The 26,440-nt window shown below is 46.3% G+C and overlaps 1 protein-coding gene across 3 annotated transcripts in view; it reads right to left on the bottom strand.

Moving 5' to 3' along the window:
* farp2 (FERM, RhoGEF and pleckstrin domain protein 2) overlaps nt 1-20,326 on the bottom strand; it is an 81,605-nt gene extending 61,279 nt beyond the window's left edge. For all 3 annotated transcript variants that reach the window (XM_041840678.2, XM_041840680.2, XM_041840679.2), the window contains exons 1-2: nt 20,241-20,326; nt 11,559-11,807 (exon numbers count right to left, since the gene is read on the bottom strand). In XM_041840678.2, the coding sequence (XP_041696612.2) occupies nt 11,559-11,759 (201 nt within the window). In that variant the 5' untranslated portion in view covers nt 11,760-11,807; nt 20,241-20,326. The remainder of the gene's footprint in view (nt 1-11,558; nt 11,808-20,240) is intronic.
* Nucleotides 20,327-26,440: the final 6,114 nt, after the last annotated feature.

Here is a 26,440-nt window from a genome sequence, read left to right as displayed (position 1 = left end):
TGTGCTGCAGTGACCTCCTTGCTGGGGGGGGGGGCTATGTTGGCAGCCAGACGACGGCCTCTTCAACAGGATCTGGGCTCCCAGTATTCGTCCATGCAGGACGCTCTCCATCAGGTTATTCCTGAATCTTTGAGCGGTGGGGCTATATTGGCCGCGCAATCCACTGTTTTGCTTGTTTTGGGTAGAACGACGTAGAATCTTAAAGAGTGGCTGAAATGTGGAAAGAGGAGAAACCAGTGAATACAATCATTACATACAGAAAGAACATATGGGACACTTTTTGGTTTCGTACATTGCATTAATGTAGGGATTAGTGCAGTGGATATAGTCAGGCCCCACACTAGAAAAAAGGTGCCTCTGAGCACACTTGAAAAGGAGCACCCTTCCCCCAAAGAATTTACCGGCAACGGTTGAGGCTTGTCCTCTATTCTGGTTCTGAATGGGACGTTACTCCAGCAGACATTTACATTTTACGTCATTTAGCAGACGCTCTTATCCAGAGCAACTTACAAATTGGTGCATTCACCTTATAGCCAGTGGGATAACCACTTTTTTTTGGGGGGGGGTGGGGTAAGGTGGGGTGGAAGGATTACTTTATCCTATCCCAGGTATTCCTTAAAGAGGTGGGGTTTCAAGTGTCTCCGGAAGGTGGTGAGTGACTCCGCTGTCCTGGCGTCGTGAGGGAGCTTGTTCCACCATTGGGGAGTCCATTCACTGTCCACAGCAAGCACGTCCCCTATTCCCCTAAGAACAGCCTCAATTCGTCGGGGCATGGACTCTACAAGGTGTCGAAAGCGTTCCACAGGGATGCTGGCCCATGTTGACTCCAATGCGTCCTCCAGTTGTGTCAAGTTGGCTGGATGTCCTTTGGGTGGTGGACCATTCTTGGTACACACGGGAAACTGTTGAGCGTGAAAAACGCACCAGCGATGCAGTTCTTGACACAAACCTGGCACCTACTACCATACCCCGTTTAAAAGGCACTTCAATCTTTTGTCTTGCCCATTCACCCTTTGAATGGCACACATACACAATCCATGTCTCAATTGTCTAAAGGCATACAAACCCTTCTTCAACCCGTCTCCTCCCCTTCATCTACACTGATTGAAATGGATTTAACAGGTGACATCAGTAAGGGATCATAGTTTTCACCTGGTCAGTCTATGACATGGAAAGAGCAGGTGTTCATAATGTTTTGTACACTGTGTTTAAAGTCAATTTATTCGTTTCTCAAGCATGTGGAAATTGTAGTTGGAAAGTACTTGAATCAAATTGAATACAGCGGAAAATAATGACCCCACTCCATTTTGAATAATAAGTAATGCTCAGTTCTGAGCATTCTTAGTCGTTTTGTTGTACTCAGCTATTCTTTGGCTTTGAGAGGAGGGCATTTACACAGATGCAGCGGATGACATAACAGCCTATCCAGGAGAGAATTGACAAGCCTATCACATTTCATGAGAACAGCTAGCTACTATTCAAATCAAAATGTTAGATAATCGTAAACACTTACCCCACTCCATTTTGTTCTGGTGTGCGTGGATGGGCCACTGATGGGACCGCTGAATGCCTCAGGAAACGTCTCGTCACTTCCATCCTCTCATAATAGTTCCCCGGTTTAAAAAAATGTTTCTACTATTTTTTTTTTTTTACATCGGTGCAAACTAGCTAATGTTACTGAGGAGTGTTATCTATATTCAGGGAAACTAGCCATACTTTTAAATTAGATTATTCAATAGACGTTTGTGAAAGATTATAGCCGACCACTTCCTTGGTTTCTTATTTCTAGTTTTTACAGCACACCCACAAACCATATTAGGACAAGTGATTGTAGTCCGTCGATGTAACAAGTCTCATCACACTTACAGTGGGGGAAAAAAGTATTTAGTCAGCTACCAATTGTGCAAGTTCTCCCACTTAAAAAGATGAGAGGCCTGTAATTTTCATCATAGGTACACGTCAACTATGACAGACAAATGAGGGGAAAAAAATCCAGAAAAGCACATTGTAGGATTTTTTTATGAATTTATTTGCAAATTATGGTGGAAAATAAGTATTTGGTCACCTACAAACAAGCAAGATTTCTGGCTCTCACAGACCTGTAACTTCTTCTTTAAGAGGCTCCTCTGTCCTCCACTCGTTACCTGTATTAATGGCACCTGTTTGAACTTGTTATCAGTATAAAAGACACCTGTCCACAACCTCAAACAGTCACACTCCAAACTCCACTATGGCCAAGACCAAAGAGCTGTCAAAGGACACCAGAAACAAAATTGTAGACCTGCACCAGGCTGGGAAGACTGAATCTGCAATAGGTAAGCAGCATGGTTTGAAGAAAATCAACTGTGGGAGCAATTATTAGGAAATGGAAGACATACAAGACCACTGATAATCTCCCTCGATCTGGGGCTCCATGCAAGATCTCACCCCGTGGGGTCAAAACGATCACAAGAACGGTGAGCAAAAATCCCAGAACCACACGGGGGGACCTAGTGAATGACCTGCAGAGAGCTGGGACCAAAGTAACAAATCCTACCATCAGTAACACACTACGCCGCCAGGGACTCAAATCCTGCAATGCCAGACGTGTCCCCCTGCTTAAGCCAGTACATGTCCAGGCCCGTCTGAAGTTTGCTAGAGTGCATTTGGATGATCCAGAAGAGGATTGGGAGAATGTCATATCGTCAGATGAAACCAAAATATAACTTTTTGGTAAAAACTCAACTCGGCGTGTTTGGAGGACAAAGAATGCTGAGTTGCATCCAAAGAACACCATACCTACTGTGAAGCATGGGGGGTGGAAACATCATGCTTTGGGGCTGTTTTTCTGCAAAGGGACCAGGACGACTGATCCGTGTAAAGGAAAGAATGAATGGGGCCATGTATCGTGAGATTTTGAGTGAAAACCTCCTTCCATCAGCAAGGGCATTGAAGATGAAACGTGGCTGGGTCTTTCAGCATGACAATGATCCCAAACACACCGCCCGGGCAACGAAAGAGTGGCTTCGTAAGAAGCATTTCAAGGTCCTGGAGTGGCCTAGCCAGTCTCCAGATCTCAACCCCATAGAAAATCTTTGGAGGGAGTTGAAAGTCCGTGTTGCCCAGCGACAGCCCCAAAACATCACTGCTCTAGAGGAGATCTGCATGGAGGAATGGGCCAAAATACCAGCAACAGTGTGTGAAAACCTTGTGAAGACTTACAGAAAACATTTGACCTGTGTCATTGCCAACAAAGGGAATATAACAAAGTACTGAGAAACTTTTGTTATTGACCAAATACTTATTTTCCACCATAATTTGCAAATAAATTCATTAAAAATCCTACAATGTGACTTTCAGGATATTTTTTTCTCATTTTGTCTGTCATAGTTGACGTGTACCTATGATGAAAATTACAGGCCTCTCTCATCTTTTTAAGTGGGAGAACTTGCGCAATTGGTGGCTGACTAAATACTTTTTTTCCCCCACTGTACGTGGACTAGCTAGACACTTGCTAACGTAAGTTTGCTAAAAGCTTGAAAATACTTCCAGCAGTGTCAATCTTCACAGTCATGGCTGCGAGGTAAAAATCTTGCTTTGGACGAGCAATGGCAGTCTGTTGATGTCCTCTTCCCACGCTTATCTTACTTGATATCTAGCAAACACGTTCCAAAATGCCGCTGTCCCAACTAGCCAGCTGTGTTGACACTCGCGCACAGCCTATCCTTGCGCCCACCGTCACAGCGGATGAATGAAATGCATTGTTCTGAGAAAATAGTTACATTTCCTAAATAATTTTCAAACAACTGATGTTATAAATCAAAAATATAATGTCATATATACTTAGAATACAAAGAGGGGGAGGTGGTATCCATGAGTTCGTCTGACCCTAGGCAATTAGGAAATTACCCCAAATCACCGAAGTATCCCTTATAATCCTAACATTGTGATATCCCTGGAGGCTTGTAATGCCAGGGGAAGGTTCCACAGAATTCAGAGTTTCGCTTGAGTCAACCTTCAGCACTTCATGATTAAGCAAAACATGGGTGAACTGAAAGTTGATTAAACAACTCAAGCAGAATGTTCATGTGACTTACAACATGTTTTATATACTATGAGCTCATTTTCTTTCTTAAATAAACTTCTGGTTTCACAAAACAAGAAACTCATGAAAATCAACACTGTGGACCAGCCTCTCCTCTCCTGGCTGAGACTAGTCACTGAAGGGGTTAAAAGTTTAAATGATCAGTTGTTGAAATTCCTTGGCAACAATTCCTGTGGGGCTTCTCTGAGCAGCTTCACTCCTGAGTGAATCCCCTCCCCCCCTATCCTCCCTCCCCCTCCTTCCTCTAGGGCCCCAAACTCAACATCAGACAACTGCTCTTTTAAAAACGCCACAGGCTGCCCCTGTGTCCTGGCCGTGATCGGGAGTCCCATAGGGCGGCGCACAATCGGCCCAGCGTCGTCCGGGTTAGGGGAGGGTTTGGCCAGGGTAGGCCGTCATTGTAAATAAGAATTTGTTCTTAACTGACTTGCCTAGTTAAATAAAAAAAGGTTAAATAAAAATAAAATGTTGCTAATGCCGAGCTATCCCCGTCTGCCCCACCTCTCTGTCCCTCCCATCCCCCTCCTTTCCCCCCCTCCCGTCCCGCATTCTCTCACACCGCTAGGTTCCACAGTCTACCCCTTCACCCCCTGCTTGCATGGTGAGTTAGAGTAGAGAGCAGAGAAGTGGAGAAGGCTAGCAAAGAGAGGGGCAGGCTGGGCCTGACTGGATAAAAGAAAGCTGTGTTCCCTGCCCAGCCTCCCTGGCCAGCCTCCCTGGCCAGCCACCACAAGGGATGGGCTTTCTCCTGTTGCCCTGAGCGTAGGAGGGGCCTGGAGCTCTGGACAAGAACCATACAGGCTAAATGTGTGACTGGGCTGACATTGACCAGCCAGCTACCTGCAGCTGTGGACCAGACCAGAGTCAGTCCTCAGAACATCAAAGCATCAGAGCCCTGGTTGGATTTGTAGAGGATGACAGTTTGTTGAAGGCCACAGCAATTTTGAAACATCAAACACTGCAATTTTGTATCTATTTTTGCACAGTGAGTCCACATAGGAAATTTGGACCAAGATTAAATTACAAGCCATAGTAGACATAAGGTGGATTGAAGTAGTTTTCGTCATCTCATCCTGTCTCTTGGGTAATTTGTCGGCAAAAAGCACAAATAATTTAGATGAATTATCAGTCAACTAGTAAATACAAGGTATATACCTACTTCCTGATAACTCATTACTCCATATACTTATAGAAACATTGAATCATGTATTACTACAAACACATTAGCCAGCTATCTTCTAAACTACACGTTTAGAAGGGAGAACCACACGTTTAGAAGAATGAACCACACGTTTATATTGTCTCAGCAGTGTTATGTCAGGGTTGTTATGTTGTCTCAGCAGTGTTATGTCAGGGTTGTTATGTTGTCTCAGCAGTGTAAATAATGTGTGAAATTTGTTTTGATTTAGAATGGACCATTATCACGCACCAGTCTCGAAACAGGGGTAGGGGGGGAAAAAAATACATGTCATCTATGCACTTAAAAATAGCGAATGGAGGACGCTTTTCCCGTGGTTCATTTTCATGCCAGCCAGGTAGGCTATCCTCCTGTTGTAAAGAGGAACATTAGGAAAGTTGAGAAATAAATATAGTAGGCCTAGCCTATAGAAAGCTGATGGGATCCTCTTTAACTGAGGCCATCAAAACTCTGTTCTCTCGCAATTGCATAGCCTATAGAAATGTTGCGCAACACGAGCTTCTCGGGAAGCGTTCGATTAGATTTGCAATGTCAGACACCGTGGTTGTACCAGGCAGTTAAGCAAGTTTGGCAGGCTACTAATGACCATCAGCAGCATCAGAGTTTGGAGAAGCCTAGTTACAGTGACTAAACGGTCACGTGGAATTTGACTGCCTTCACGACTCGTGACCGCCGGTGTGCCGGTAATGCGGTCACCGCAACAGCCCTAGTGGTAACCGAGTCCGAGTCCTTCAGTGTTTATTCATATTGGAAACTCTACTTGGATGGATTTTCTCCCCACAGAGAGAGCAGGAAACGTGGCGTGATGTAGTGACTTCCTCATCACTTCCTATTAGCCTAGTGAATGAGGTCCTGCACACGCCAAGCCAGCCAGCCAGCCAGCCAGTCCTGCCAGAGAGACAGCCAGCGAGTCAGTCAGTCAGCCAAGCAACCAACCAACCCAGCCAGCCCAACCACCAAGCCAGCCAGAGCCAGCCAATCAGCCACCCAGGGAGACAGGCAGGCAGAGGATAGACAGACAGCAAGCCACACACACCACAAGATCAAAACCTTAAGCAAGAAAGCAGCAAATCATTATCTAAGCCTAGCCTAAGCCAAGAGCCAGTCCTTCATCAGGATCCAATTTATTATTACTTTATTATGTCCTGGTATAATTAGGAGGGCAAAGCTCCCTTAACCGGAGTTAATTTTAACTAGTAGCTTGAGTAGGAGACACTAGAGAGTAAACACTGTGCATTAGATGTCAGTGGTGGCCTTGACTATGACAGGGTCAAAGCCACTATGACCCCTACCAGCCACCCACCCACCACAACATGCTACAAAATGCTGGCCTACCACCAGCACCTCTAGGGTTACAGGCTAGAAAAACCACAGGGAACTAAAGTGACAACTGGAATGACAAAAACAAACCTATTTAGTATAAAAGGCCAAACTACAGCTATGGCGTCGCCTCGTAGCCATAGTCTTTTGTGTGTGAACTGTAAATCCCTGCTGTGTAAAGGAAACAGTGCCAAACACATGCACCCCTCTCTTCCAACTGCATGGTGATTTACAGTTTCCTGCCAGTATGTGCGAGGGGCCTAATTGGTGTATTTGTCTGCTAAACATGACAGTGTGCTGTGACCTGACTACGGGCCAGAGAGGAGGAGTCAGCCCCAGTGTGCTGTGACCTGACTACGGGCCAGAGAGGAGGAGTCAGCCCCAGTGTGCTGTGACCTGACTACGGGCCAGAGAGGAGGAGTCAGCCCCAGTGTGCTGTGACCTGACTACGGGCCAGAGAGAAGGAGTCAGCCCCAGTGTGCTGTGACCTGACTACGGGCCAGAGAGAAGGAGTCAGCCCCAGTGTGCTGTGACCTGACTACGGGCCAGAGAGGAGGAGTCAGCCCCAGTGTGCTGTGACCTGACTACGGGCCAGAGAGAAGGAGTCAGCCCCAGTGTGCTGTGACCTGACTACGGGCCAGAGAGGAGGAGTCAGCCCCAGTGTGCTGTGACCTGACTACGGGCCAGAGAGGAGGAGTCAGCCCCAGTGTGCTGTGACCTGACTACGGGCCAGAGAGAAGGAGTCAGCCCCAGTGTGCTGTGACCTGACTACGGGCCCAGAGAGGAGGAGTCAGCCCCAGTGTGCTGTGACCTGACTACGGGCCAGAGAGGAGGAGTCAGCCCCAGTGTGCTGTGACCTGACTACGGGCCAGAGAGGAGGAGTCAGCCCCAGTGTGCTGTGACCTGACTACGGGCCAGAGAGGAGGAGTCAGCCCCAGTGTGCTGTGACCTGACTACGGGCCAGAGAGGAGGAGTCAGCCCCAGTGTGCTGTGACCTGACTACGGGCCAGAGAGGAGAGTCAGCCCCAGTGTGCTGTGACCTGACTACGGGCCAGAGAGGAGGAGTCAGCCCCAGTGTGCTGTGACCTGACTACGGGCCAGAGAGGAGGAGTCAGCCCCAGTGTGCTGTGACCTGACTACGGGCCAGAGAGAAGGAGGAGGAGTCAGCCGGTCAGCCCCAGTGTGCTGTGACCTGACTACGGGCCAGAGAGGAGGAGTCAGCCCCAGTGTGCTGTGACCTGACTACGGGCCAGAGAGGAGGAGTCAGCCCCAGTGTGCTGTGACCTGACTACGGGCTAGAGAGGAGGAGGAGTCAGCCCCAGTGTGCTGTGACCTGACTACGGGCTAGAGAGGAGGAGGAGTCAGCCCCAGTGTGCTGTGACCTGACTACGGGCCAGAGAGAAGGAGGAGGAGTCAGCCGGTCAGCCCCAGTGTTCTGTGACCTGACTACGGGCCAGAGAGGAGGAGTCAGCCCCAGTGTTCTGTGACCTGACTACGGGCCAGAGAGGAGGAGTCAGCCCCAGTGTGCTGTGACCTGACTACGGGCTAGAGAGGAGGAGGAGTCAGCCCCAGTGTTCTGTGACCTGACTACGGGCCAGAGAGAAGGAGGAGGAGTCAGCCCCAGTGTTCTGTGACCTGACTACGGGCCAGAGAGAAGGAGGAGGAGTCAGCCCCAGTGTTCTGTGACCTGACTACGGGCCAGAGAGGAGGAGGAGGAGTCAGCCCCAGTGTGCTGTGACCTGACTACGGGCCAGAGAGGAGGAGTCAGCCCCAGTGTGCTGTGACCTGACTACGGGCTAGAGAGGAGGAGGAGTCAGCCCCAGTGTGCTGTGACCTGACTACGGGCTAGAGAGGAGGAGGAGTCAGCCCCAGTGTGCTGTGACCTGACTACGGGCTAGAGAGGAGGAGGAGGAGTCAGCCCCAGTGTGCTGTGACCTGACTACGGGCTAGAGAGGAGGAGGAGTCAGCCCCAGTGTGCTGTGACCTGACTACGGGCTAGAGAGGAGGAGGAGTCAGCCCCAGTGTGCTGTGACCTGACTACGGGCCAGAGAGAAGGAGGAGGAGTCAGCCGGTCAGCCCCAGTGTTCTGTGACCTGACTACGGGCCAGAGAGGAGGAGTCAGCCCCAGTGTGCTGTGACATGACTACGGGCCAGAGAGGAGGAGTCAGCCCCAGTGTGCTGTGACCTGACTACGGGCCAGAGAGGAGGAGTCAGCCCCAGTGTGCTGTGACCTGACTACGGGCCAGAGAGAAGGAGGAGGAGTCAGCCCCAGTGTGCTGTGACCTGACTACGGGCCAGAGAGGAGGAGGAGGAGTCAGCCCCAGTGTGCTGTGACCTGACTACGGGCCAGAGAGGAGGAGGAGGAGTCAGCCCCAGTGTTCTGTGACCTGACTACGGGCCAGAGAGAAGGAGGAGGAGTCAGCCCCAGTGTGCTGTGACCTGACTACGGGCCAGAGAGAAGGAGGAGGAGTCAGCCCCAGTGTGCTGTGACCTGACTACGGGCCAGAGAGAAGGAGGAGGAGTCAGCCCCAGTGTGCTGTGACCTGACTACGGGCCAGAGAGAAGGAGGAGGAGTCAGCCGGTCAGCCCCAGTGTGCTGTGACCTGACTACGGGCTAGAGAGAAGGAGGAGGAGTCAGCCCCAGTGTTCTGTGTCCTGACTACGGGCCAGAGAGAAGGAGGAGGAGTCAGCCCCAGTGTTCTGTGACCTGACTACGGGCCAGAGAGGAGGAGGAGGAGTCAGCCCCAGTGTGCTGTGACCTGACTACGGGCCAGAGAGAAGGAGGAGGAGTCAGCCCCAGTGTGCTGTGACCTGACTACGGGCCAGAGAGAAGGAGGAGGAGTCAGCCCCAGTGTTCTGTGTCCTGACTACGGGCCAGAGAGAAGGAGGAGGAGTCAGCCGGTCAGCCCCAGTGTTCTGTGACCTGACTACGGGCCAGAGAGAATGAGGAGGAGTCAGCCCCAGTGTGCTGTGACCTGACTACGGGCCAGAGAGAAGGAGGAGGAGTCAGCCCCAGTGTGCTGTGACCTGACTACGGGCCAGAGAGAAGGAGGAGGAGTCAGCCCCAAAACCAGACAGCACAAACATCAAAGTACAGGAAGGAGAGATGTCTTGCTCAGGTGGAAAGGAACAGGTAAGGAAATTTGGCCATCATATTGGCGTCATGAAGAAGGCCACATTGCTTTTGATCAGCATAGTGTTGTTCTGTAACAGAGAGAGGAACCAAGAGCCAGACCATATAATGTTACTGTGCTAACCCCACCATGCCAGATAGGCAGATGTTCGAGCGTTTAAGTCTCTCTCTCTAGGCAGTAGTCGATCAGCAGTGGGATTTCTATGGTTCAACAACCTCCATCACAACCAAAGGATAAAATAGAGCAGAGACACTACTCCAGACGACGCCCACAATATACCGGGCTACACCAGACCTCACTGACCGGGCTACACCAGACGGCCACGCCTCACTGACCGGGCTACACCACACCTCACTGACCGGGGTACACCAGACGGCCACGCCTCACTGACCGGGCTACACCAGACGGCCACACCTCACTGACCGGTCTACACCAGACGGCCACGCCTCACTGACCGGGCTACACCAGACGGCCACACCTCACTGACCGGGCTACACCACACGGCCACGCCTCACTGACCGGGCTACACCAGACGGCCACACCTCACTGACCGGGCTACACCAGACGGCCACGCCTCACTGACCGGGCTACACCAGACGGCCACGCCTCACTGACCGGGCTACACCAGACGGCCACGCCTCACTGACCGGGCTACACCACACGGCCACGCCTCACTGACCGGGCTACACCAGACGGCCACACCTCACTGACCGGGCTACACCACACGGCCACGCCTCACTGACCGGGCTACACCAGACGGCCACGCCTCACTGACCGGGCTACACCAGACGGCCACGCCTCACTGACCGGGCTACACCAGACGGCCACGCCTCACTGACCGGGCTACACCAGACGGCCACACCTCACTGACCGGGCTACACCACACGGCCACGCCTCACTGACCGGGCTACACCAGACGGCCACACCTCACTGACCGGGCTACACCAGACGGCCAAACCACACCACACCACACCACTGGGCAGCCAGGCACAGTTCACAGCCACAGTAGGGACAACCGTGCACTGGTGAGTAACAGTAACAGTTACATTAACAGTAACACCAGGGCGTCCCAGCTCAGCTCTATAGTGTTAATCAGAATACAGTAACACCAGGGCGTCCCAGCTCAGCTCTATAGTGTTAATCAGAATACAGTAACACCAGGGCGTCCCAGCTCAGCTCTATAGTGTTAATCAGAATACAGTAACACCAGGGCGTCCCAGCTCAGCTCTATAGTGTTAATCAGAATACAGTAACACCAGGGCGTCCCAGCTCAGCTCTATAGTGTTAATCAGAATACAGTAACACCAGGGCGTCCCAGCTCAGCTCTATAGTGTTAATCAGAATACAGTAACACCAGGGCGTCCCAGCTCAGCTCTATAGTGTTAATCAGAATACAGTAACAACAGAGCGTCCCAGCAGTAAGCGGTCTTAAAGGAGGAAGGGATTTGTGGACCAAAGCCATGTGGCAGCTGTCACCACCAGAGCCACACGCACAGGGTGGCCCAGGGAACTGGGGACAGAGACCAGTCTGCGGTTGTGCCTCTGCTACAGAATGCTTTCTCTTACTTGACAAAGAGGAAAGATGCACCCCTGGTCTCACTGTTGCAATGTGATTTTTCTGACCAACAGAAAGACATGCATTGCATTTTGATCTCCCCATATATGTAACAAACTACACGTTTGATTTATTTAATTATGACCATATAATGAAGCTGCATGGATCTGTTCTACAAATGGTATCCAACTTCCCCTCTGAAGATCAATAAAGAGTATTCAAGAACCATCATGACCGCAGCGTGAATTAGGTCTATGGTCAACTCACCTCCAAGTCGTAGAACTCCTGGGAGTCGTCCAGGCCCTGGACCCTGAGCTGTAGTCCCCTGCCTTGGCCCTTACCCCCTGTTCCCAATGCATCACTGAGGCTCTGGCCCGGCTCCAAGGTACTGATCCCAGCGTTGAACTGGGCCCCCAGCCGGGTGCCAGGGGTCTGTATGGCCCTGTAGGAGCCCTCAATTTCACCCATGGCTGATGCTCTCCCCTCACGCCAACCAGCCCACTGGGTCACTCACTCCTGTAGAGACAGACATTCAGAACGGTTAAAGCAAGGACAACGTAAATAGAAAAGTTAAAAAAATCTGTTGTGCTGCAAAAGGAGGCAACTAATGTAAATAGGCTTCTAGAATCAAGGATCTTCTGGCCTCAGGATAAATCAGATCTCAGGCAGGTGGCATCTCTGCTTGACAACAAAGGATACAAGTATTTAGTATGTTTGTCGCAGTGGTCAAATCAACATGTCAAACTGTTTACCACTTAAGAGCGAAAGAATTGCCAGAAAAAAGAATTGGCCAATGTTTATTAGGCTTGGGCGGTGTACATATGTCGGGGTATTTGGAAATTGCCACAGGATGGTTTTTCAACACCATCAAAACTATTTTTTTTTTTTTATATACATTGAATATTTGTAGTTACTTTAAGTAAATACCTGCAGTCAACTTGTGCAATACATTAGGAGATAAAGATTGTGGCAGGTGAAATGCAGAACGCAATTGTTCATTATAAAGCTTACCGGTATTCCCCAGTCACGTGGTGTTTGTTTACAATCACACAACGACGAGAGACCGGAGCCTTGTGAGTCACTCACTGTTGTCCAGCATGCACCAGGTGATCTAGTTACAGTATGGAATTCACAACTAAATGTTTGCCAGCTAGATATCTTAGAACTATTAAGTTAACCGTCTAAAAATGTTAGCTTCTTCCAAAAATCAAGCTTCACTTGGTAGCCTAACAGCAGAGAATCCACTCATGGATCAAGAGCCTTGCTGTCTAATATTAGTTTTGTGCGTGCAGCAAACTGTGTAGCATTTTTGCAAATAGTTTAGGTCAGAGACTGTAAAATGTTCACACCGTGCTCGTTAGCATTATGCATGTACTTGTTAGCATTGCTAACCTTCGGATTGCAGAGGCTAAAGGGGTCCGCATGCTTCCCAGCCGAAACAGTTCGGTAGAGTTTGTGCATATATTATAATGACATAGTTAGACGTACAATTGCGCGACTAAGATCTCTCCGGCAAAAACGTCAAAATGAATGACAGTTTTCTTGAGTTATTTTAGATTAACTCTGACTACAGCATCTCAAAATGGACAAACGGTACCATTTCAGCTTTTTTCTAGTTTTTCAAGCGAAGGTCATTTAAAGGGAGTATGCGAGCACACACGTCCGGTTCAGCTAGCGGAGTTTGGCCAGGCTCCAGCCGAACTGAAGCATGCTGACAGCTTAAGTGGCGTTTGAAAATAGCGGCCCTTGTGTTCAGTTTCCGGCATTACCGAATATCCCGGCATAGCACAAGGTCGGTTTGACAAACTGGATACGGCCCAAGCCTAATGTTTATATGATCCCCTTTCAAACAGCTACATTTGTACCACATCTTGTCGGCATTCGCCTCTTATATCGCCATTGCTTGCCACAACTGAGCAAGAGACATTCAACGTTGACCCTCTTGTTGCGATTGTTGTGAGAGCAAGCTCTAAATCTGACAGAAATCCACTGCTTTCATTTCTTCACATTCACAACAGTAAATTAGCAGCTCGCCATAATTGTAAATATATATTTTTTTAGAATTACCTTGTAATGTCTTACTTGTCCTGTTATGGTGAATAAAGTTAAGCTCAAAACGTTGTCAGATATGTTCTGGTATTATACGAACTGGCTAGCCAGCTAACGTTAGATAGCTACGTTAGCTAACAAGCTAACGCAAACAAAAACGTTGTTTAGAGAAAGTTTATTTTAGTTTCCTGGCTTGCTAGACTGACATAGCTTTCTTAAATACCTTTTTAAACAGATTGGTTTTTTGGTGCAGAAAATAGAGCATGTAACATTACTATTTGGATCAGGCTGCTGCGATGTCATGCAGACTGCCATTTATGTGTGTATACCTTTTCATAAAGACAAGGACAAGTTTGATGTCAGACAACAATAGGATGTTAATGATTTGTTAATGCGTGCCAAAGAGGTTAAGATGTAAGGTGTCGTTTATACTGCGGGGTTGGCAGGACTTTTAAATACATTACCGCAATCACGACTAGGTTGGTTGCAGGAAATAAAAGTACAGGCTTTGTCGCCAGTAATACCTATCAGATACAAAGAAAAAGGTTGAGGTATCAGGGTTCTGCATTAAATATGTTTAAAGGCCCAGTGCAGTCAAAAACATGATTTTCCTGTGTTTTATTTATATTTCCACACTATGAGGTTGGAATAATACTGTGAAATTGATAATGTCCTTTTAGTGTAAGAACTGTTTGAAAAGATCGCCTGAAATTTCAGCCTGTTTTGGCGGGATGGAGTTTTGGCCTGCCTGGTGAAGTCACCAGGCAGTAAATTAGTTAGAAGACCAATAAGAAAGAGAGTTCCAAACCACTTGCCAATAACAGCTAGTTTTCCGTTTTCCGAAGGTTGAGGTATTTCTGGATGACTCATACAAAAACCCCACACAAAATCAAAGGTCATATCTGGAATTGAGATAGCAATATTTGTTTTTCACTCAGTCTAATGAATTGGCCAAACACAGCCTCTTGATGTCGGAAAAACAAAGGGGAAATTACTACTTTCACCTTCACAAACATTCATCACACAGTGACAAGTGCGTTGGAGGTACCAATGAGGCATGGTTAGGATAACTTACAATCTTATCATAGCCTGCCCTGATTTACGATTTGCCCTCTAGAATGGAACAAACCAATTCCTTCTCAAACTTCTGTAGAAAATGCATTGGCTTTACTCAGTAGATTGCTCACAATAATATCCGAAAGGAATTGAGAAAATGGAACTTGAGACATGACTAATTGGACCCATAGTCCATTAAAATAACATCAAATTGATCAGAAATGTACATTTACATTTAAGTCATTTAGCAGACGCTCTTATCCAGAGCGACTAGTGTAGACATTTTTAATATTGTAAATGGCTATTGTAGCTGGAAACCGCTGATTTTTTATGGAATATCTACATAGGCGTACAGAGGCCCATTATCAGCAACCATCAGTCCTGTGTTCCAATGGCACGTTGTGTTTGCTAATCCAAGTTTATCATTTAAAAAAAGGCTAATTGATCATTAGAAAACCCTTTTGCAATTATGTTAGCACAGCTGAAAACTGTTGTGCTGATTAAAGAAGCAATAAAACTGGCCTTCTTGCGACTAGTTGAGTATCTGGAGCATCAGCAATTGTGGGTTCGATTACAGGCTCAAAATGGCCAGAAACAAAATAACTTTCTGAAACGTGTCAGTCTATTCGTGTTCTGAGAAATGAAGGCTACTCTATGCGAGAAATTGCCAAGAAACAGAAGATCTCGTACAACACTGTACTACTCCCTTCACAGAACAGCGCAAACTGGCTCTAACCAGAATAGAAAGAGGAGTGGGAGGCCCCGGTGCACAACTGAGCAAGAGGACAAACACATTAGAGTGTCTAGTTTGAGACACAGACACCTCACAGGTCTTCAACTGGCAGCTTCATTAAATAGTACCCGCAAAACACCAGTCTCAACGTCAACAGTGAAGAGGCGACTCCGGGATGCTGACCTTCTAGGCAGAGTTGCAAAGAAAAAGCCATATCTCAGACTGGCCAATAAAAAGAAAAGATTAAGATGTGCAAAAGAACACAGCCACTGGACAGAGGAAAATTGGAAAAAAGTAGTACGGACAGACTAATCAACGTTTGAGGTGTTCGGATCACAAAGAAGAACATTTGTGAGACATAGACCAAATAAAAAGATGCTGGAGGAGTGCTTGATGCCATCTGTCAAGCATGGTGGAGGCAATGTGATGGTCTGTGGGTGCTTTGGTGGTGGTAAAGTGGGAGATTTGTACAGGCTAAAAGGGATCTTGAAGAAGGAAGGCTATCACTCCATTTTGCAACGCCATGCCATACCCTGTGGACGGCGCTTGATTGGAGCCAATTTCCTCCTACAACAGGACAATGACACAAAGCACAGCTCCAAACTATGCAGGAACTGTTTAGGGAAGAAGCAGTCAGCTGGTATTCTGTCTATAATGGAGAGGCCAGCACAGTCACCGGATCTCAACCCTATTGAGCTGTTGTGGGAGCAGCTTGACCGTATGGTACGTAAGAAGTGCCCATCAAGCCAATCCAACTTGTGGGAGGTGCTTCAGGAAGCATGGGGTGAAATCTCTTCAGATTACCTCAACAAACTGACAACTTGAATGCCAAAGGTCTGCAAGGCCGTAATTGCTGCAAATTGAAGATTCTTTGACAAAAGCAAAGTTTGAAGGAAAGTTATTATTTCAATTAAAAATCATTATTTCTAACCTTGTCAATGACTACATTTCCTATTCATTTAGTTATATTTCCTATTGAAACTAATTTCATGTATGTTTTCATGGAAAACAAGGACATTTCTAAGTGACCCCAAACTTTTGAACGGTAGTGTAAATGTATTAATATTGAAAAATATAAACATGAATATTGAATATATTCCAATTGTAATTGATTTAGCTCATTTTAAAATTATATTGTTGAACATAATATACTCTACGGGCATATCAAAGTTTCAGAGTGGGATCTGACACCATCACTGGTATTACCAGGTTGTAGAGCTAGTTACGTTTGCTCTGACTCAGTACATTTATTAGCTAGCCAGCTAACTAGCGATTAGCAGTAGCGGCTAACACGATTTAGGGCCAACTTGCTAAGAAAATACAAACTAGCTGTTTGCTGATATAAGAAACACAAACTAATAGTGTAATTATAACACTAATGGATTTATATTAAGAAGCAAAGTAAAAACAGCATCATTGGCCATGGAGACTGAACGCAAGTGTCTCGGTCGAGGAAAAAGAAATGCGTTCCTTGAGTGACGGGGGGCGGGGCTAGGTCTGTGTGGAAAGCGGCATAGAGAGAGAGAGAGAGAGAGAGAGAGAGAGAGAGAGAGATGACTCAAGTAGCTGAGTAAACTATAAAAATGGACATTACACACGGCATATCACATTTAACAAACCAAACATACAAATACCATTATAGAAGATAGTGAAAAAAACAAACCGGTATGTGCATCAATACCGGTATATCGTAAAATAAGGTATACCACCCACTCCTAGCAGTATAGCAACAGCGTGACTTTAGAACATTAGAACCCATTCGCCAAAAAATACACCTGAATGGATTTCCGCAAATATGTAAATACCATAGAGTACTCTTACATTTGGGAACTTTACAGTCCTATTGATCAAACAACCATGAGAAGGTTAGGCTCTCTCCCTCAGGTACGCACATGAACAAGATCAACAACTAATGCAAGCCAGAGCGTGATGTTAAAATCTAACGAGGGAACATTAGATAAACCCTCAGCTTGCCTGCCAATGCATGCTTGTCCCAACCCACGTTCTGACAACTGAATGGGAACTTGCCTGACTGCCCACCTATTTGATCGATGCCAAATACATTTGAGTGACAACAACGGGTGCGTTTGTAAACTGCCTCCAGTGTATCAGTGTGTGCTCTGGGTCGTTCGTAAATTCACAGCGTTGTCAGATTGTCTGTTAGTAAATTCAGAGCGTTTCACTGTCTGAGCTCTGGCAGGGGAGTATGGTTGATCTTCACAACGCAGTCAAGTACCCAAACTAACTGGCTGAAGTTGGCTAGCTTGCTAGCTACTTCCAGACACAAATGAGAGAACACCTCACTCTGACCATTTTACTCAACTTAGCAGAGGTGGTTAGGCTGTTTTCATGTTATCTCGTGACGAACTGTGCTGCTGACAACAATTGTCTTTTTTTTGCCAACTTTTACTGACACCGGTCATATTCAGCGGGTATTGAGCGTTCCTAAATTCATCAGTTATTCTGCGCTCTGGCACACTCAGAAGAGAGTGCTCTGAAAATCGAAGTAGCCAGAGTGACTTTCTGAACGCAAGAGATGAACAACTGTTATCCAGTTAGCATAAGTTCAGCATAGCTAGCTAGCAAAGCAATTCACAATTTTTGCTAGCTAACCAAATGACACCTGCATCTCTAGCTGTAGCCACAAAAACACGACATGAGGGGAAAAGTCGGTCACTCACCCACTCCTCCAATGACATGACATCCGGGCCAGCTGTGATTTACAACCTGATAGCAATATTTTTTGGACTACCAAGAAATGTATTGGTGAATTATATTATTCATGCATTGAACTGCATCCATATATTCTGCCAACAACGCCTTACTGTACGTCATGGAATTTTGAGTCAAATAGAACCTATTTTTAAAACCTCTTATAAAGGGTGCGTTCGTAAATTCGCTCTGGCTATCTACTCCGATTTCAGAGCACACGTAATTAAATTGTTGCCAGCAGCACAGTTGCAGTCACCAACGCTCTGGATAACATAAAAACAGCTCTACTAGGGCGAGTAAATGGTCAGTGAGGTGTTCTCTCATTTGTGTCTGGAAGTAGCTTGGGTGCTTGACTGCCAGTGTAAGGGGCAGAACGCTTGGATCAAGCCTACTCCTCGGCCAGAGCATCCAGAATGCGCTCTGAACGGACAATCTGACAACGCTCTGAACTTACGAACGGACAATCTGACAACGCTCTGAATTTACGAACGCCCAGAGCGCACTCTGGCACTCCAAATTGAATTTACGAACACACCCAAAATTGTATTGTAGCATAAACTGGAATTTAATATTTTTTACTGATATGATTGTCTGTTTCATATCTGCAAAGTAGTTAAAATGCTGTCAGTTCCACGTTAAAGGAGGCCTGGGTAAGGCCAAAACGTAATAATATACCAACTTTGATTAATTATTTTCCAATTATGCTTTTAGATACAAATGTCAAATATGTCAACAATACTTACTCCAAAAGGCCTATTCTATGGATTCCATTTCGTGAAAATCCCCAAAATAATTGTATTATTTTGTCTGGGTTTCGTGAGGAATCAGTCATAACTGTAAGTCGCTCTGGATAAGAGCGTCTGCTAAATGACTAAGATGTAAAATAAGTCTAGCCGAATTGATTTGGTTAATCAATCAATATCTCCTTTACCAAGGAACCCGGACTGTCATTCAGGCAGTAATCAATCAATATCTCCTTTACCAAAGAACCCGGACTGTCATTCAGGCAGTAATCAATCAATATCTCCTTTACCAAGGAACCCGGACTGTCATTCAGGCAGTAATCAATCAATATCTCCTTTACCAAGGAACCCGGACTGTCATTCAGGCAGTAATCAATCAATATCTCCTTTACCAAGGAACCCAGACTGTCATTCAGGCAGTAATCAATCAATATCTCCTTTACCAAGGAACCCGGACTGTCATTCAAGCAGTTGAGAGTTGATTTCTGATATGAGAAAAGTTTGAACTGAAATAGAACTATTATGGTTTACAGTCTCAGTCCATTAAAATTACAACATAATATTTTAAGATGAAAAGTATCACTTAAAAAGTTATATAAAAACAGTTTTCCCCCCATTCCTTTTGTTTTATATTTTAGTGGCATTCTATTTCTGATTTAATTATTTCTGCTGAGGTATTTTTGTGGGAAGGCATAGGGTTGGTTTGCAGAGAGGCTTGGCACTCTTGAGTCTCAAACTCTAACCCACATCTCAGTCAGAACACGTCGACACAATGTAGTAGGCTACCTCGCCCCGGTCTGTGTAGGACTTTGGCCTTTGCCTAACATTGTTTTGACAACACATCTTTATGCAATTGATTAACTACGTGTTGGCTATGAATAACACAATGGTGCATGAATGAAGTCAAGATCTGAGCTTCTGTGAAAAGAAATGCAACAGGTCTTAGTGAGTGAGTAAGAGGCTCCTCCGCCTGCGGCCTCGCAACATGGTTACTCTTCAGTCAGTTTGCTTCAGTGGTTCAATGCGTTGCGTTGCAGATTAACTCAAAACCGTGTTTGCATTGCCTATATTTCTAAGCGTTTACATTTTTAGCATATTGGATTTCTCATCAATTCTACATGTTGCACCCAGGAGAACCCCTGGCCGACCCCCACGCCGATATATGCTACTTTCATTTGGTCCAACGTAGGACCGGACATTTTAAGTGCAAAACGATTTCATTGGACATCGTGGTCGATAAAATAATGCACATATGTATTAAAACATTAATGCAAATGATTAGCGTTTGCCTACGTATGCTACAGTATATATCCGATGGGAAAGTTCAACAAATGAACTTATAGTTAGCTGCTGCTTTTGCAATCAAAGTGAATTATAGTGTAGCCATATTGAGATTGTTGTGATAGCACAAGTTAAAATAAACTAAGAAACAATCGAGGGCCTCAAACATTGGCATTTAGTAACTGTTTGTTATAACTTATGCAGAAAGAAAACTACGTTAACGTTATACCGACGAGAAGCCTACATAAAATAACATGCATTCCCCACTGATTGAGTTACTTTGTATCTTTCTCTAGTGCATTTGATAAATTACTGTTTCAAAAAAAGTAACAACAGTAAATTACAACAATAAATCCGTCAAAAAATAGATAGTACCTTCTGTCCTTCGTCTTGAAATACTGGAACTCCAATAATGAATACGATCTACTTGGTCGGTCTTCGGGAAAAGCTCGCAGCCACAAGACACTTTGTCATTGGGCAGAACACAACTAATTCGCCCTCCTATTGGTTCAGATTGCATCTGATAGGTCCCTTACGATTGGTGAATATGGGAATTTATGGAATTACCATATAAATCTTGATTGGATGAAAAATCACCAAGGAAGTTATTGTAATTGGTTAATCTGATATATATATTACTGCACTATAGCCTATTTATTGCCTTACCTCCATAACTTGCTACATTTGCACACACTGTATATATATTTTCTGTTGTATTTTTGACTTTATGTTTTTTACCCCATATGTAACTCTGTGTTGTTTTTATTGCACTGCTTTGCTTTATCTTGGCCAGGTCGCAGTTGTAAATGAGAACCTGTTCTCAACTGGCTTACCTGGTTAAATAAAGGTGAAATAAAAATAAATAAAAAATAAATATATAGACTATTATAAGAAATATTGCAATTATTAATCAAATCAATTTCATACGTTGTAGTTTATTTTAATAAATAATTAAATTGCAGAAGGTTATAATGAAATACTGTCATATGTCAGTTCAATCATCTTAGAATAAATAACATAACGTGTATGAACAGAATAAGAATAAACAGTTAGGTCCAGAGTAAATGAATAGCTGAACATTATCAACTGACTGAAACGCATCAAGACAGTGGCTGGTTATATCTCGATCGCGTCCCAAATGGCAACCTTTTCCCTATATAGTGCACTACTTTTGACCAGAGCCCTATTGGCCGTATTGGCCCTGATCAGAAGTAGTGCACCGTGCAGTGTTCTCCAACCCTGTTCCTGGAGAGCTACCCTCCTGTAGGTTTTAACTCCAACCCTGTTCCTGGAGAGCTACCCTCCTGTAGGTTTTAACTCCAACCCTGTTCCTGGAGAGCTACCCTCCTGTAGGTTTTAACTCCAACCCTGTTCCTGGAGAGCTACCCTCCTGTAGGTTTTAACTCCAACCCTGTTCCTGGAGAGCTACCCTCCTGTAGGTTTTAACTCCAACCCTGTTCCTGGAGAGCTACCCTCCTGTAGGTTTTAACTCCAACCCTGTTCCTGGAGAGCTACCCTCCTGTAGGTTTTAACTCCAACCCTGTTCCTGGAGAGCTACCCTCCTGTAGGTTTTAACTCCAACCCTGTTCCTGGAGAGCTACCCTCCTGTAGGTTTTAACTCCAACCCTGTTCCTGGAGAGCTACCCTCCTGTAGGTTTTAACTCCAACCCTGTTCCTGGAGAGCTACCCTCCTGTAGGTTTTAACTCCAACCCTGTTCCTGGAGAGCTACCCTCCTGTAGGTTTTAACTCCAACCCTGTTCCTGGAGAGCTACCCTCCTGTAGGTTTTTGCTCCAACCCTGTTCCTGGAGAGCTACCCTCCTGTAGGTTTTAACTCCAACCCTGTTCCTGGAGAGCTACCCTCCTGTAGGTTTTAACTCCAACCCTGTTCCTGGAGAGCTACCCTCCTGTAGGTTTTAACTCCAACCCTGTTCCTGGAGAGCTACCCTCCTGTAGGTTTTAACTCCAACCCTGTTCCTGGAGAGCTACCCTCCTGTAGGTTTTAACTCCAACCCTGTTCCTGGAGAGCTACCCTCCTGTAGGTTTTAACTCCAACCCTGTTCCTGGAGAGCTACCCTCCTGTAGGTTTTAACTCCAACCCTGTTCCTGGAGAGCTACCCTCCTGTAGGTTTTTTGCTCCAACCACAGTTGTAAATAACCTTACAACTGGTTTATCCGTTTATCAACCAGCTAATTATTAGAATCAGGTGTGCTAGATTAGGGTTGGAGTGAACACCAACAGGACATTTGCTCTCCAGGAACAGGGTTGGTAAGCCCTATCTTTCTAAGGCATGGTTCTTCAATTCCGGTCCTGGAGGGCCGAAAACACTTCTGTTTTTTTATTTCTACCTGGTAGTTAATTGCACTCACCTGGTGTCCCAGGTCTGAATTAGCCCCTGATTAGAAGGAGAGGATGAAAAACAGAGGTGTTTCGGCCCTCCAGGACCGGAATTGAAGAACCCTGGTCTAAGGGATGGATAGGGTGTCATTTGGGATGCAGGCCTCCTTTAGAAAGAGCTTCCTATCTGAAGCAGGCAGTTGCCTGGGGAACAGTGTTTCGTCGGTTCAGCATGCGGTTGGCATTCAGTAGGACATGGTAGCGCTGCCTGAGATGTCTTCTCTGGATGTACTCAGTGGTGACCTGCACCACACAGTAACCCGGGAAAACCAGCCCCGCTCACCGTCCACGAGTCTTCTGCCCTCTAGGAAACCTGGGATAGCGAGACATGTTGTTCGTGGGGGCATGAAGATGGACTTCCTAGACATGATACAAGCAGTATCATTAAACTGTAAAATCACATTGATTCATAATCCCTTTTTACCTCCACAGGAAATTGTCCCAAAGTGCTTTACAGTAACCCGGCCTATACCCTATACCCCAAAGGGCAAACAGAAGCACAGTGGCAAGGAAAAACTCCCTAGAATGAAGAATCCTTGAGAGGAACTATCATAGAATTAGGAATTAGAATACTAGAATGGTCATGACTCCTTACGATGGTCCAAAAGTCAGCCACGTTGGTCAGGGAGTTGGTCAACTATGGTTTGCCAGTGCTGTGATAAGATATTTTGTGAAACAATGAATGTGAAGAATGTATCTTCACTATATGTGTATTAGCTAGCTAGCCAGCCAGTTTTAGAGGAATGATTCCATTCATTTTTTTTTTTTCGAATTAACTGCCAATATGACAACACTCCGTTCAAACAATGCAGTCAATCCACAGCAATACACTGGCTAAAGTCAGTTGATGATAGGACTTAGACAAGAAAACTAAATTTGAGAAATTATAGTCTGTTTACCAGAGGTGTGGACTCGAGTCATGTGACTTGGACTCGAGTCAGACTCGAGTCATGAATTTGATGACTTCAGACTCGACTCGACAAAATGTACAAAGACTTGCAACTCGACTTGGACTTTAACATCAATGACTCGTGACTTGACTTGGACTTGCGCCTTATGACTCGAGAAGACTTGCTACGAGGACTTGTAATGACTTGCAAAGGCTTGCTAAGAGGACTTGAAATGACTCGAAACTAAAATGTAGGACTTTGGACTCGACTTGAGACTTGATGGCTTTGACTTTTGACTCGACTTGGGACTTGCCTCATCTTTGACTCGACTTGACTCGGGACTCGAGGGCAAAGACTTGAGACTTACTTGTGACTTGCATAACAATGACTTTGTCCCACCTCTGCTGTTTACATATATTTTAGAGGCTATTTACAGAAAATTGGTATACAACCTGTATAAACTGTATTTATAATTATACGTCAATATTTTAGGTTGACTTTAATTTCATTACACAATTTCTGATACATCACATGCCTGTCTTTTATTGTCCGACATAAGTAAAAGCAGGAAATGCATCATTTATACCTTTACTGCCATTCAATCCAATTAGACCGGTTTTGGATTTCTCCCTGACCAAGATGGCTGCCATTTTCAACCCGTTCTGTCACGTTGAGGGTTTATGCCATAGACCATCTAGTAATTTAATAGGATCTCTATGTGAACTAGACTCAGCAGGGTGGCCCCGTCATCCTCCTCTGGCTGTACCCGGTAAAGTAGTAGTACCTGAGTGAAGAACACTGTCATGATTTTCTGGTCCACATAACCTACCATCAACAGTTCTCTGTATAACATTGATGGTGTCACCCAGCGGTCGACTCTGCTCTCCTGGCTGCTGTGCTAGGTAGACCTCAGTGCATCGTACCTGAGGACAGTCTGAGACAGGGCAACATGTTTACGGTTCTAAATATGTGTGTTTGTAAATGTGCATTACACCTTATAATATGTGTTGTTGTTGTTTTGACTTATTCGTTTTAAAGATAATCATGAATGAATAAACAGAAGTTCCATTGAGGACGCCTGAATAATCCACACTAAATCTCTGCAGTATATCATTGAGTACTCTGACCTCTAGTGGCAAGAAGAGAAACAACAGGGCCTTTGAGACAATCTGACAGTACAGTAGGCCTGTGCAATTTCCATTTTGAGGCAACGACACTATCATGGTCCAATCCAATTTATTCCTGAGTTATCTGTTGGTAGGAAGATAAGGACCTTCAATGACACTCGCCACATTCTTCATATAGTACTTCCATCCCATCCTCAACTAAAAAGGGCTCTAAAACCTTTTCTCTACTGATAAGCACTGGCGCTACCAACAACAAAGCTAGGAGCACCAAACATTATTTAGCACTAGAAAATGAGCTGTGCTTTATAGTCTATGGTACTCAGACGCTGCGGTGCCGCGAAGCCAGGCGCTTTCCCTTAATCAAGCTTCTCACAGGTTTATGTCGCTCTCCAGTGAAGAGGAAATTCAGCAGCCCTTGGAGGACAGTGGAAGGATAAAAGTGCATCTTTATTGTTAAAAGTAAAAATGGGCTTCGTCCGTTTAGTGCACTTCAGGCTTCATCAGGCCCAAGATATTACAGGTGCCTGGCTGGACTGAGTCCTGATTGGTTCAGAGCCTCTGCTCTTTTCTATAACCTGTCAGTAGGTAGGACTGGATCCTGATTGGTTCAGAGCCTCTGCTCTTTTCTATAACCTGTAGTTCTATATCGTGGAGCTCCGCCCCATAGGGGAGCTCTGCTCCTATTGGTTTACCCACTGCCCTAAGGCAGCATCAGCCTGAGACAAAATTATGCACACACCTACAGCCAATAGGAGTACAGGTGTCCCTATAAGAGGGGATGCCTCCCCTCAATCAGCCTCCCTTTATCTTCAGCGACTGGACTAGACTGGAGAAGCCAAGAAGACACGAAGAAAAGACTCAGGACGAGATACGCCGTCGATTTTCCAGATCATCGACGTAGTCCCAGAAATGAGCTGGATAACCTGGAGATTTTCCACCCCCAAAAGCTCTTTTCAGAGCTCAATGCAGATGCTCCTCCATGGCGGCTGGCGACTCCCACGACTTATGTTTCGTGTGTTTGGGGTCTCAGCATGCCAAAGAGGGCGTCAGCAGTCCCCCTAACTGCGCCTCCTGCGCCCTCCTTTCTATAAAGGAGAGGAAGCAGCGCTGGGCGTTCTTCAGGGAGGACATCCCCCTAGAGGATGCACTGTCGATTTTAGCCTCTGCTTCAGAGGCGTCATCTGACGGCGCAGACTCTGGAAATGATGGGGACTATGAGGAGGAGGAGACAGGCATTCCAATGGAACAGTCTGACCCCATCCCTCATACTTTCAAGCCCCCTTTACCTTTGGATAGTGAGAGGGCTTGTTGTTCCTATGGCGATGACGACACGGGCTCTGAGAAATCAGAAGCCCTGTCCTTCGCTGCAGCTTCTCTGAGGTCGGACTTTCCCGGACTCATTGAGAGAGCTGCCAGGCGACTGGAAATAGCGCTTCCCCCTATTCCCTCTGCACCGGAGGTAGATTTAATGGAGGGCGGCCCCTATTCCAGGCCAAGGAGAGCGGCAGAGCCACTGGCTCCAGCTATGCCCTCATTGGCCAAGTATGTCGAGGGCTCATGGGAGGCACCTCTAGCGGCGCGTTCGCCAGCTAAGTCGTACCTCCCGTTCACTAGAGTGGAGGGAAGGTTCCAGGGCCCGGCAAGAGGAATCTCCAGGTTAGAGAGCGACATGGCGGCGTATCTCGTACCGGGTTCGAGTCCTTGGCCCTCTTCCAAGAAGGCCACTCTACCATCTCAGAAGGACCGTCTCACAGCACAGCTGTTAGAGAAGTCCTTCAATTTGGGAGCCCAGGCTGTAGCAGCAGCCAATAACATTGCCCTCTTGGCAGACGCTCTGTCCCATTTGACCACGGGTAAGACTGAGCTGGAACCAGAGGAGGTGGAGGAAGCGTCCAGAATTTCTGGCGCCATCTTGTACCTAACACAGGCTTCGGCCGTCTGCTCGGGGAGGTCCATGGCCACTTCAGTGGTCGTGGAGCGACACCTCTGGTTGTCTCTGACGACCATGAAAGAGGCAGACAGGACGTCCCTCTTGAACGCCCCCCTCTCTGACGACAGGCTCTTCGGAGTCGCCGTCAAAGAGACGACGGAGAGGTTTTCAAGGCTGGACGAGGAGAAGAAGCAGCTGGCCAGACACCTGCCACTGGCAGGGAGGTTAGGC

The sequence above is a fragment of the Coregonus clupeaformis genome, chromosome 20, assembly GCF_020615455.1.
Source record: "Coregonus clupeaformis isolate EN_2021a chromosome 20, ASM2061545v1, whole genome shotgun sequence".
Classification (NCBI taxonomy): Eukaryota; Metazoa; Chordata; class Actinopteri; order Salmoniformes; family Salmonidae; genus Coregonus; species Coregonus clupeaformis.
Note: the sequence above shows the minus strand (reverse complement) of the source record. Positions and strands in the feature narration are given on the sequence as shown.